The sequence below is a fragment of the Hoplias malabaricus genome, chromosome X2, assembly GCF_029633855.1.
Source record: "Hoplias malabaricus isolate fHopMal1 chromosome X2, fHopMal1.hap1, whole genome shotgun sequence".
NCBI classification, from domain to species: domain Eukaryota; kingdom Metazoa; phylum Chordata; class Actinopteri; order Characiformes; family Erythrinidae; genus Hoplias; species Hoplias malabaricus.
This window is the reverse complement of record NC_089819.1, coordinates 51,551,296-51,565,026: the sequence shown is the minus strand read 5'-3', so window position 1 is coordinate 51,565,026 and position 13,731 is coordinate 51,551,296. Positions and strand designations below refer to the sequence as shown.

Here is a 13,731-nt window from a genome sequence, read left to right as displayed (position 1 = left end):
TGCTTGTCTGGATATATGTAAAAGGTTATAATGCTTTTAGAAGAGCAGGACAGCATCACGTAATGCAGATTGTAGATGATGTGGTTAGCTGATGTTAGAAAAGCGAGCAGATGTGAAACTTGCCCATACCTGAGAAAGCTGGGTTGGTGGTTTACCATGTAAGTGGTTATAGTATGAGCTCTGCTGCTAACTTGTTCAGTCCCCTTGCCTCTCTCTTGTTTGGCCAGGAAAGGGCACACACCCTATTATTTGTCTTCGTTTCCCTTCATCCCTCTCTCCTTCTCTGTATTTCCTTCCTTTACTGCCGACTGATGTGGCTGGTGCAGTGGCTGCCTCTAAATGACCCCGATTAAAACATCGAGCACAATGATTTTTGCTTACATAATGCGTATAAGGGTTGGACAGGAGGTTTTGTCTGATATCTGAAACCAGTTATACACAGCCTGTGCCCAGATCTTCCTATAGTTGACACAGATGTTTAATTGTGCACATGTAGCATGTCTCTAATTCTGTTGGGTCCATGACCCAATGGCCTTGGCTTCAGGGGTTAACCGGCTGTTGGTTTGCCATCCGTTTTATCGCATCTGAGCATGTGATGGCCACTTCTGATCCAATGAAGGACTCTCATTGCTCCTCAGTGCCACACAGAGGAAGAATGCCAGTTCTTTGACCCCAGAGCTGTGTTATCATTGTAGAGAGCACACACTGGATCTATTATGAGCAGAAAGCCTAACTCCAGATGAACAGGGAATATCACAGTGACTCTGCTCTTTGTAATGAACTTAATGCTGTTTTATAGCACCACAAACCCATTAGTTAATAACTCCATCCATTTGTTTTATTAAAAAGTAACAGGGTTAGGTTTCAGAGGAACTGAGGAATGATGCCACTCTTTTTTTAAGACAGTTTAATTTCAGTTTGCTTTACATTGGTTGTGACATGTTTTCCTCCAAAGATCTGTAAATAGATGAATCTACACATTCTTAAGTGGCTGTATAATTGATGAAAACTCAGTCCAAGCCCAGTGTAGTTGAGGGATCAAGCAGGGATTTAATACAGCGAGCTCCTGGATTCCCCAACTGGGGCACATTGTGAAACACTTAACCACGTCACTCCCAGGAATGGTTGCCCATTTTCCTGCTTCTCTCTTCTTTTTGTTCTTTGTTTTCTAGCAGACTGTTATGACAGGGAATTGTAGAAGGGCCTTTGTGAATTGTCAAGGAAATTGTGTGGTAATGTGCTCTTGTCCCTTACACATTCATTCCTGTTCTGACAGTTGACCCAGGACAGAAGGATGTAAGTGAGGGAAAAGGGAAAGAGAGAGAGAAGAACAGAAATAGAGACACATAAAGACAGGTGTGCCTTTTACCTCCACATTTCACTGTAGGCTGATAATGTTCACCACACATTTGCCTCTCTTCACATTGACGTTTGGGCAAACATGGTCACTCCTAGAAACACTGGCACACACACAGACAACTACCAAAGAGAAATGTTCCATCGCGTTAGAGTTGTTAGAAGGTGACAGTACAGCTCTGTAATTTAGGAATGCTAGTGATTAATTATAATTATGATAATTTTGAAAGTGTGTTCAGCAGGTATCTTAATTGAGTTGTAGGGAATTTTATGAAGATAACCTAGGGAAACTATTTAGCTATGTCATCATACTTTCGCTGCGAGTGTGTAATGAGCAGCTGCATTTATGGACTTTCTCCGGGCTCCCTGCCCCCTCAGTCAGAGTGGAGTCCTGATTGGTTGCAGAGATCAGACACTTTGAAGCTTTTGTGTAAGCACGGAAGTGAATGTTTGTGGTCTGCAGCTGTAGAAAGCTCTAGAATAGAATGGAGAAAAATGCAGGCCTTGCTTTGTGTTTACCTTTGTGTACATTAAGACCCGTATGGCTCCACTCACTGATGGTGGGTGTTTCTGATGGTGCTTTGTGTCACGGGATGCTGGTTTCTGTGATGAATAAGGAAAATGGCTCTGTGTTTCTTCCTCGGCAGATACTGAGCTCACGCTGGCCTTTTCCTATTGGAGTGACCCCTGAACTCCACGGCTTATGGTTTCCTCTCATTCCAGAAGGAAGTCTGTCTGCCCTGTTATTCTTTCAATGCTGCTATTCACACCTCCGCTTTCCTCTGATTTCACAACTTTTTCGTCTCTATGTGGGTGAGAGATGCTAGGGGGGATAATATTGATGATTACATCATCATGAGCGTTCATGAGAATGTTGCATATACTGTCAAGAGTTTTCTCAAACTGTCAGAGGTTTTGAAGGGAATCCCAGGAGTTGTAGCTGAATTAAGGATACATTTGATGATAAAAAAGGGGGGGTGGTGCATATAGTTTTTATAGCGCACAAATGGACCAATGGCATTACATATTTTTATCAATCACAACTTACTGAATCTTAGATGTTTGGGTGACATGGTGGATAGTGAATAAAATGTAAAAAGGGCATTTTAATCTATAATAAATAAATAAAACAAGATGTATTGTCAGTCTACCCCTTTTTCACAAAGTTCTGGGCTCTTACTGAAACACCCGTTACCTGCTTTCGTCAAAATACCACAAGGATCAAACAACGGAGCACAGTTTATTCAGTGCCTTTAAGTTTACTAACCATCCCCAGCTCCCTTTAGTCCTTTAATCCGTCGAGGGGCAGATCCCTGGTGTTTAGCCCTTTTTGTGTTTTTGCTGGCTGCTCGTTTTCTCCATGATCGTTTATTACTCCTATTTCTCCATGCTTTTTAATTTGCTGTGTTTAGCCTTGTCTTTGTGCTCTCACATAAACAAGGGTCCATCGCTGTGATTGGAGAGTCTCAGACAATGAGGCAGGAATGTTCTAAGGTCTCCACACGTTAAGTAAGGAACAAAATTAGAACCGATGAATTTATTCCATGTTTTCAGGCCGCCCACAAAAACAGGCTGAGTGCTCGTGTATTTGTAGGTTGGTAGGATCCAGATCCCCAAATGAATGTGCAAATTTACTGAACAGGTTTTTTGTTCTCTTCAAGGCTGTGTTTGTTCAGTGTTATATATAAAAAAAAAAAGTCTCATAGTTTTACAATATTGTCTCTCACAAGGCTTATATATATTAGAGATATATTAAAACGCCTCTTTTCGGTGCTTAACTCTCATGTTTTCTCATGCTGGAATTTAATTGTGGACATACTACGCCCCGCTCGCAGTTGTGACTAATTGGTGGGTGTGCATCTGGTGTGTGTGTTGCCGGGTGTGTCCTTGATAAAGAGCCATTACTGAGAGAACAGCAGTGTGAGAGAGTGAAAGGATGACTGTTTCTTATGGCTCTGAGCCCTGGAGCTGCAGAGCTGCCCTTATCCTTCTCAATGTGGAGTTTGTGTAGGGCCACAGTGCATGGAGGCTTCCTGGGTGGGGGCCTGAGGGTCAGGGGGTTTCAATGAAACGCTGTTTAAAAAGTGTGTGTTTGTGTTTGAGAAAGAGAGGGAGCCTATGTGTCTGCTCTGAAGTGTACTTGTTCAGAGCTAGTGCTGTTTCTGGGAGTCATAGTGGTGACAACACATTATGTTCTATAACTGTTATGTAGTTGCTGTAACTAACCAAACAAGCTTCAGTGGTGTGCTCAGAGCGAAGGAGGGAGGATCACCTCTCAGCAGAAAAGAAACAGAATACTTTGCATATCTAGAATTCGAGTGACATATTTTTGCTTCAGGGAATGTCTGCACCAATGTATTTAATCAATTCTGCAATGCATCTACGTTTTTTGCTGTTGTTGTGTTTTGTATCAAATGCGTTTGTGGAATGGACAGTTTTATCTATTTAATATGTTTGCCATCCATCCATTATCTGTAAGCGCTTATCCAATTCAGGGTCACGGTGGGTCCAGAGCCTACCTGGAATCATTCGGCGCAAGGCGGGATTACACCCTGGAGGGGGCGCCAGTCCATCACAGGGCAACACACACACATTCACACTCTCATCTACGGACACATTTCACCAGTCAACCTACCAACGTGTGTTTTTGGAATATGTTGCCAGTTTATTACAATTTGTTGCTTGCGTTTTCAGCTATAAAACAGGTAAATTACGTATCCTGCTAGCATAATTTTTTACAAGCTATCATATGGTTGATAACTTTTAGTTTACCTGTCCACTGCTCTCTCACAGGTTAAAATCTCTAAAAGGCTGGTAAATAAAATCATGTTTTGTTTCATTTTCATGATTTCCGTTGCAAATTAAATGCAGAAACATGGACTAATGTGGAGCAAATGGACACACACTCATACATTAATCATTCATGTGGTGAACTGACAGTTGGTCTGTTTCTTTCTTCAAGTTCCTTGTAGAGTCTCATTTCTCCTGCCCTTTCCTTAATGCTTAGTTATTGTGTGTTTTATAGAAAAGAGGCGTGTATGGGTGGTTGTATGTTTGTTGGTGTTTTGCACTGCCATTCTGTGTTCAGTTAGCACCATGTTCTACAGAACTGATCCAATTCCTCACTGAAGGAGAGACAGTAATGTTGTGCAGCTGCTCCAGCACTTGCAGGGCTTTATGAAATATTGTGAAATGTGTGAGCTCACTGTATTGAAGTGTTTCAAAGAATTTGAAGAACTCATCTGACATGTGAAGCAACCAGCTGGCCTATTGGTTTAACTGCATTCAGCCTTGGTAACCGACCAACACTCACAATCAAGGCTGTTGCGGGGAAAATAAGGCTGAGATAATGTTAAAAGAATGACGTACCCTGTCGCCAGTTTGTCACTGTTTAGACGCTGAAAGTACGAGGACCGTTTGGCAGGTTGATTAAATAAGTTTGCATCTTTTGGAGGTGTTTATCGGCTTGTCTTCTGATCTTTGTTGAGATATTCAAATGTGTTACTAAACATATTGGAGAACTGTTTAAACAGACACCGTCGTGTTGGTTTGAAATGCACTGCCAAGGGCTACAAACACTTGGGTGATCATTGCAAACCTACACTCAATTTGACCAACCCAGCTGAGGCTTTTCAGCTCGGGGCTTCCAGCCTCTTGTTTGCAGTAATTTTAAAGCCACGCATGTCTGGTTATTAGAAATCTGGTGGTATTATCAGCAGTGGGATATTCCCCCAAAGCTTAATCTCAGTGTATTTAGCTTAATCTTCTGTATCTATGTTTTGCAGATGGATGGAAGCCTGTCTGAACGAGGATCTGCCTCCCACCACAGAGCTGGAGGAGGGTTTGCGGAATGGTGTCTACCTGGCCAAGCTCGGGAACTTCTTTGCCCCCCACGTCGTGTCTGTGAAAAGGATTTATGACCGTGAGCAAACTCGGTATAAGGTGAGGACAGAATATGAAACGTAAATGCTCTGCACAAAGGTGGCATTCTACTGTTTCTCATTTGCTTTTTGGAATACCGGAATTATGATTCTTTTTTAAAATATCTAATATTTCTTTGGGTGCATTACTTACAGGCCACTGGACTCCACTTCAGACACACTGACAACGTCATCCAGTGGCTGAATGCAATGGCTGATAAAGGCCTTCCTAAGGTGAGAGGTGCCACTTGAATTTTTGGTGGGATACATTGTTGTGTTAAAAAAAAAACTCCTCCAAGTGAACCAGCATAAACACTTCAGCCCCATTGGTCACTGACGTTTCTCTTGCTCTGTTCTTAATGTTTGAGTTATGGAGTATTCTACAGAACACAATGTTATATGGGGGTTTGTATGGTTTGTTTGTTTGTTTTAATTGTTCATTCCACCACCACCCTCTGTTAAAAGTAGCACAGTGTCTGGCAGAAACCATTTGTTCCTGATTCAGCAAATCTGTTGTGAGAAAACTTTCATGACTTAAGAAAGTGTTAAATTACAGACATGGCACACATCACAAACAAACTAACAAGACTTAAACTCTCTTACAATGTATCAGCAAAGTATTCCTGCTTGAAAAATGACCCACTCTTTATCTTCAAGTCATGGAAGGTTGGTATGAGATGTGGATTGCACCAGGCTTATGTTCTAGCATTCCCACGGTTCATTTTTAATGTCTTTCAGTTTTTGTTAGCTCGGCTGGGAGTCGTTCTTGTGAACCACCATTGTCATACTTGGAAGATAAGACATATTCAGAACTGGGGATGAGTCTTTGAAGGTTTTTGTACATTAACATGCAAGGTTTTGTTATGAACGTGTAATCAAATCTTCATTAAGCGTATGAGAAAAGCATTTGGTTCCAATTCAGTGAACCAAACGTACTTCTCTCACAGTCCAAATATCACCTGAGACATGATATGGCTTGCCCAGGAGCTGATTGTGTCATGACAATAGAGTTGCTCTGAGGGGAATCTCATCGAAGCTCTCACTCACTCCAGCCTTTGTCTCCTCCCCACTCCTCAGATCTTCTATCCCGAGACAACAGACATCTACGACAGAAAGAATATGCCTCGCTGCATTTACTGCATTCATGCACTGAGGTACTCTTCGTTTGTCTTTGTGCTTATGGAGGTTTTCAAACCCCAAATACATATGGGCATTTGCACTATCTAAAGTTTGAACACTAACAGATTTATGTCTATTGCATGTAGCCAGTGCCTCTTTGAACCTGTCACAAAATCATGGATTGCTAATAAATTTGAGCTTATTCCAACATGCAGCTCGAATGGGGACTTTTGCCATTGAAACGTACTGAACCTTTACAATGCCATTAAATTAAACACATTTCTGCAAAAACAGAATATGAATTCAAACTGTGCTTGGCTATACATATAGATAATCATTGTAAATACCTGTATGTTATTACCTAATATGTGTTTTAGTAGCTGCTAGATGAATTTTTTTCATAGTTTTATTCAGTGGTTCCAAAACGTTTTCTGCAGTGCTGCTATTTTGTAGATAAGTATATCTTCAAGCCTCTATTGCAACACTCAAACATGCCTCATTCATTGGCTTTGCAGTGCCACCCATGCATAAACTCCACAACTGACCCCACTTATAATACATAGTGTATTATAACGTGTCAGAAACATCATAACTTACTCTTTATGATTGCTTAGTGACTAAGTTTGCTAAGCTTACTAGTTAAAGTACAGCTGAGACGTTTGTAATGGCATTAGCATAAATTTGTGCATTTAGGCATTCATTTTGAACACTAGCACATGCTTCCATTAATAGTTATATACATTGTTTTGTAATAAAACAAACTTTTATCGGTGCAGGGATTGTTGCCTTTAACTATTTTAGGATTACAGCCGTCTGGAACATGGGTGATCTGCATGTGACCCTCCTTATCAGCATCAGATATGTGGAAAATCTGGAAATACTGATGATAATAGTAGGGATCTGTTTTGGAATTCAGTCTTAAATGTAGAGGAAGCCTTTTAATACTCATACAGGAGTTATTTTGCGTCATGGTGGAAAAGCTGAAGCCAGCGCAGAGGCTGTTTTAACAGCACATTCCAGCCATGTGCAGGGTCTATGTGCAGCCCACAGGCCATAAATCTGGCCTTGCATAGGCAGGAAGTCACACAACCCAGCAGGGGTGAAGGGTTGGCAGGGGTCTGCTGTGGGCCGAGAGAAACAGGCTGGTGTTTGGAACCTTTAGCTGCACGAGTGTAGTTTTTACATTTTTAACAGCCCCCTGTGGAACACAGATGCAGCACAAACATGTTTGCTGGGTTATGAATTAAGTTGAAAGGCATGCAGGAGTGGTCAGCTGAGGGAGTTCTGAAATGGGTTTTAACTCTGAACCAATTTAAAGCGCACCTGTAGATCTGAATGAAGCCTCTTTTCTAAAGGTTATGTTACTTTTTTCGTTTCTTTTCAGTCTCTACCTGTTCAAGCTGGGTCTTGCCCCCCAGATCACAGACCTGTATGGCAAGGTCGCTTTCACAGGTGAGTGGCCTGCCTTCAGTTAACAGAATGGTTTGGTGAAAGCAATTTACACAATTTTCCACTTCATCTAGATGCAGCCAGTCAGCCAAGACAAGTTTGGAGTCCAAACTTTTAGTTTAGAGCTGCACCTGAGAGACTAACAACACTTACAAACACTAGATCCCAGTAGTCCCCCTAGTAGCCCAGATTTGTTATGTAAATATATTTTACAAGAACGGCTCAACCTGTTCAGACAACATCTAAGTTTCCGTTAAGGTTGCACCTACCACATGGGTTTCAGAACACAGTGTGTTTTTAAATAAACTGAAAATGAATAAAACTCACAGCATTTTTAAACAACAGGCTCTGTGTTCACAGCCTCAGGGGCACAGTCATGTATTTAGCTGATGGTCATATCCAGTTTTATTAATACCAGACGAGGTGTTGTCTGAAATGATGTCTTGACTGATCAGTTTATCTGAACTATCCGTTAACAAGCTGCAAAGTTTTTATTTTATATCAGCAGTAGGACGCTCTAGACTTTCTGTTTGGGAGCTACCCCTAGTGTGGAAGCCATTAGCAATTGCATGCATTTCCTGTCATTTCGGCCAACCCGCTCTGACTGCCAAACTCGTAGCACAGAACATTATTTAACAGCCATGCTGAGAACAATGTCCAGCACTTGAGTTTCAGGCCCAGGAAAAAACACCAAGATTAGAAAAAGACCCTGCTGATTAATAGCCAACATGCTTCACCAAAGCTCAGATATGACACGTTTACACAGGTGTTTTCAAGCAAAGCTTTGTATACACAAAGAGCAAGTGCTTCAAACCACATAATCCAAGTGTTTTGGCTATTGATGTCATGCTATGATGTATAATCTGTACATTTCTAAACCCTGTGTCGCAGAGGAGGAGATTAACAACATGAAGATTGAGCTGGAGAAGTACAACATTCAGATGCCAGCGTTCAGCAAGATTGGTGGGATCCTCGCCAACGAGCTCTCTGTGGACGAGGCCGCTTGTGAGAGCTGTTAACTACATATTTTGTTGTGCGGTATAGGAGAGAGGGGAAAAAAACAACTGTTGACCTATAGTAATAGCAGACAATTATATACGTTTTTTTGCAAGCATAAGCTTATTACATAATGTCAAGTAGTTAACGACACAATCAACTGAACGATGTTTCTCGGTTGTAAAAATTGTATTTAATCATCATTTTCTTTTATTGCATTGATCCAGTGCATGCTGCAGTGATCGCCATCAATGATGCCATTGATCATGGGGACCCTCAGGGCACTCTGGCAGCCATGAGGAACCCTAACGCAATGCTGCTTAACCTGGACGAGGGTGCCGGCCAGCACTACCAGGACACACTGTTCCAGGCCAAAGCTGAGAAAGTGGCCAACTCCAGAAAAAGGGTATAAAATGTAGTACAATTCCTAATCAAATGTATTAATGTAATGTTCTGCAAACTGAGACTGTGATTACAATAATGGGGTGAACCAGAGGGGGGTCCTTTACATAACCATGGGTTGTAAAGTATGAAAATCTCTCTGTGTGTGAATGTTATATCTCTAGCTCGGAGAGAATGCAGATGCAGAGAGGGACGTCTATGAGGAACTGCTCACGCATGCTGAAATTCAGGGAAATGTCAACAAAGTCAACTGTAGGCTCTGTGCAAGTCTTTATTTATAATTGTTCTTGTCATTTTTTTGTTAGTATCCCCTCCTTAGAACTTTGCTCCTGTCTTCCAGTGTCCAGTGCATTGACTTTGACAGAGGAGGCTATACTTGGCAGTGATGAGGACAGGCTTTATGAGGCTCTCTCCACCCCGGCTTTGGGCCTACAGGCCCTGCAGTCCAAGAACAAGGGCTGGTATCTCAAACAGCTGGGGGAAGATCGGGAGGCCAAGGAGCAGGTAATGGAGATAAACTGAAGATATATATAGATATATATTTTTGGTTGTACATTTTATGTGTGTATTGTGAATTAGCCTGTTGCGTCATAATGGAGTGCATTTGTTTATTTACTTATTTCTACAGTAATCTATGTACCTGCTGATCATTTCTGTATTTCCTTGTGCTTTAATGTTTTATGCAGAATTCTCCAGGAGAGGGATTGACCAAAGAAGAGTTGCAGGGTGGGGTGGATGTGGCCAACGGCATTGCTGAAGGCTATCTAAAAAGTATTAGCTTTTCTCCATCTCCTCCATGTGTACTCACTTTGCTGCAGAAATACCCCACTTTTTCATACCTCTTACTGACACTCTGAACAAAGTCCTTCATACATTTAACCCATTTTCTTAACCTGGAATGTTTTGATTGTTTTGTGACCTTGAACATTTCTCTCGGCCTGTCTCAGTGCTGCAAGCAGTTGACCGAATAAATGCGGCCATTAAAAAGGGTGTGGCTGAGGACACGGTGAATGAGCTGATGAACCCAGAGGCACAACTGCCACAAGTTTATCCCAGTGCTGCAGAACTTTACCAGAGAGAACTGTACAGCCTGCAACAGCAAAGCCCAGAGGTCAGAAACGCACACACTCTGTGAATGACAGATTTAATGGATAAGCAGGAATAGAGAAACAATTAGTGCAGATGCTTCCAGACAGGTGTAATTCAAACTGTAATTAAGAAATGAAACTCCCACTGGGCTCTGTGGCATGTATAAATTTGGCCTTGTCATTTATGGATTTATGGAACATCATTCAGAAAGACTGTGGAGGGTCAAGTTAAATTCAAGTGAGTGGCTGTCCCTCAGGTGACTGGGATGGTCAATGTAGGATGTAACTAGACTGTGTTAGCAGGACCAGTCCATAACTACCCATACAGTAAAGAGAACCCAAACCTTATTTTTCGTTTTCTAAAACATGAAAATGGACAAATTCACATGTTTGTGCTGTGTCTGGTTGGACAGGGTTTGCTCACACACCCAGAGCTGCTTGTTGCCGTGGAGATGCTGTCTTCCGTGGTCCTGATAAACGAGGCTCTGAATGTGGGAGACCGAGCATCCCTGTGGAAGCAGCTCAGCAGCTCAGTCACGGGCCTCAGCAATGTGGAGGACGAGTACGCACAGAGGTGAGACGCGTGGAGCCATGACACACTTAAGACAAGGGCTTAAGAGACCGTTAAGACATTTACCAGGAAGAAATGATAAGTATCTCAGAATAATATAAACACACAAATGGAAATATATTTAGAAGAAGCTACAGTTTGTGCAGAACTTAAGCCAATCTCATGTAGCAGCAATTGAAAGCCCAAACAGTCTTAAGTGCATTTTGCTCTGAGCCTCTGCAATTGTCAGGACTCATGGTTGTATTCACTATTTGTCCAAGAGTGTGTAGGCAAACCCTTTGTGAACATAAACATTAAACTGTGAACACAATGCTTGTTTAGTCTCCACAGAAATGTATTGCCAATAGAATGTGGTACTCTAATGTTACCTTGTCCAATGCCAAGCCTGAGATCCATTGGGCTGTGGAGCAGTGCAACTCTGTCCTTTGGAGTGCTGTAGCGCCATCCAGTTCCTTTTGGGATGAGCTGGAGTGGCTTTTGGGACCCAACTGAATAAATCAGATATTCAGACATGTTTCATCTAAAATCTAAAGTCTTTGCTGTGACCAGCAGCTCATACTCTTCTGCAAAAGAGGAACCAATTACGTCCATAAACCTTTGGCCTTGTGCTGTATAATAATTGTGTGAGTTGTGTAGTTGTGCCAATAAAACATTCCACACGGCTGTGTGTTGTCAAAACAGTGTCGCTTGCAGGAACACAGGCCATTAACCAATCAGGATTTGCCAAAGCGGTCAGGCCTTATTTACCAGGTTTGGTCTGAAACACCAACCTCCAGCGAAGGTGCGTCTGCGCGATATTTTAAACTTGGCTGATGTGAGGCTTGCGACTTCAGCGAGTGAACTAGCCATGTGCAGCCGTTTAATTCAGGAAATGCATGCAAAACTGACTTCTGTCACACTTCTCTGATCAGAGAGAGAGAATGAGAGATAGAGAGAGAGAATTTTAAAAAGTGAAGTAGGCAACAGGAGGAGACTGGTAGTGTCACATGACACACACTGGGGTGTAAACTTCTGACATCAGCAGTTTGCTTAGAGAAACTATTCAAGATAAAATTGAAGATCACGGATGACAATGTTATATCATTATTATCAATGTTTAAAATTATGTAGATGCTGTCAGTAACTAAACAACACTGACTGTGTCTTTCATTACATTTTTTTAAATAAATAAAACACTATTGGGGCTTTTTGTGTGGTGCAGGTTATGAAGCCTTAGGAAACCATGCATCTTGGGAATGTTTTGCAGAATTGTATGATTATGGCCCACCTTTATGCTAAAAAAACTGTAAATAAATAACACTGGAATAGCTCTGAACACTGCACTGGTGTGTGTGTGTGTGTGTGTGTGTGTGTGTGTGTGTGTGTGTGTGTGTGTGTGTGTGTGTGTGTGTGTGTGTGTGTGTGTGTGTGTGTGTGTGTGTGTGTGTGTGTGTGTGTGTGTGTGTGTGTGTGTGTGTGTGTGTGTGTGTGTGTGTGTGTGTGTGTGTGTGTGTGTGTGTGTGTGTGTGTGTGTGTGTGTGTGTGTGTGTGTGTGTGTGTTTGAGAGGCATTGTACCACACTTCCATGTCTTAATTTATTTAAATAATTTAATATTCAGGTACATGGATGAGCTGATGCGTCTCAGGACTGCCACCAGAGAGGAGGGCAGTGACTATCTGACTTGGAATGACATTCAGGCCTGTGTGGATCAGGTCAACAACACCATCCAGGAGGAACATGAGCGTGAGTCACATTGCGTCAAAGACCATGGCTACGTTCATATTATAGAGTTAAAGAATGATTAATTTTAAGTTCACAGATAGTGAAGCACAATGATTATTTGACATCTGTGTTTCAGGTAATTTGTTAAAAGATTGACATTGGACACATTTAATTGACTGAAATTCAAATTCTTGTTTTATAATATATTTATTTTACTCTGGTAGAGTAGAACATTTAGGAAGGTTTATATATTCGTGTGTGTGTGGAGAAATCTCAGATACTAGGAAAGTTCCCATATGAGCTCTTTTTTTAGTGGTTTCTGCAGAAAACACTCACTTAATTTAAAACGTTATTCATGGCTTCTGATCTTGCAGATCTGTTCTTTAATCAGATTTTCTTTTGCAGACTGGAATCCATATTGGTTATTTACGTCTCACTATACTGTGCATGCATTTGTCACTTTGGGCCACAGCGGCAATTAACTTGATGAAATGATAAAATGTGCAAATGTGGGGATTTCAGAGCAGACGCCCACAAACACACACCACGCGAACTCAGATATGGGTCACTTCAAGACAGAAATTTGAGCCATGAAAACAGCATAATCTTCAGTACTGGGAATTCATTCTTTAAGCTGATAATTGTTTATGCTAAAATAACGTGCAATGACCTTCTGCCTTCTGCTGCCTTTGGAAATCAGGAATCGCTGCCATCGGTCTGATCAATGAGGCCTTAGATGAGGGAGACCCGAAAAAGACTCTGGAAGCCTTGCAGCACCCTGCAGCCAAGCTGACAGACGTGGATCCATCCATAGCTCAGCATTATTTTGACAAACTCCTGGAAGCACGGAGAGAGAAGGCACATGTGAGTCCTTGTTATTGTCTTAGTTGTACATCGCTAAGTCTTGTATGATATACTTCCTCAAGCATTTTACCATCATACCAGCAAAGCCTTTTTCTTTTCTACAGTGTAGCGGTGGTGTTACGGAGAGATCACTATCACAGCCTTATTTATAGTTCATGTTTTTAAGTCCTTTGGTTGCTCTCCTCTGTAGTCTAAGCGCTGCGGCACTGCTGCCTCTTGATGCAGCTTGTCATGTGATTCAGAGCCCCATGACGTCATCCAGAT

The 13,731-nt window shown here is 41.8% G+C and overlaps 1 protein-coding gene across 1 annotated transcript in view; it reads left to right on the top strand.

Annotated features, from left to right (window-relative positions):
• The window catches only part of LOC136676246 (ras GTPase-activating-like protein IQGAP1), a 38,866-nt gene that overhangs the window by 10,739 nt on the left and 14,396 nt on the right, over positions 1–13,731 (top strand). The window contains exons 3-15 of the mRNA XM_066653101.1: positions 5,142–5,298; positions 5,433–5,510; positions 6,354–6,430; positions 7,780–7,847; positions 8,736–8,849; positions 9,068–9,246; positions 9,407–9,494; positions 9,583–9,746; positions 9,929–10,013; positions 10,190–10,353; positions 10,744–10,904; positions 12,500–12,624; positions 13,304–13,467. Coding sequence (XP_066509198.1) covers positions 5,142–5,298; positions 5,433–5,510; positions 6,354–6,430; positions 7,780–7,847; positions 8,736–8,849; positions 9,068–9,246; positions 9,407–9,494; positions 9,583–9,746; positions 9,929–10,013; positions 10,190–10,353; positions 10,744–10,904; positions 12,500–12,624; positions 13,304–13,467 — 1,624 coding nt within the window. The remainder of the gene's footprint in view (positions 1–5,141; positions 5,299–5,432; positions 5,511–6,353; positions 6,431–7,779; positions 7,848–8,735; positions 8,850–9,067; positions 9,247–9,406; positions 9,495–9,582; positions 9,747–9,928; positions 10,014–10,189; positions 10,354–10,743; positions 10,905–12,499; positions 12,625–13,303; positions 13,468–13,731) is intronic.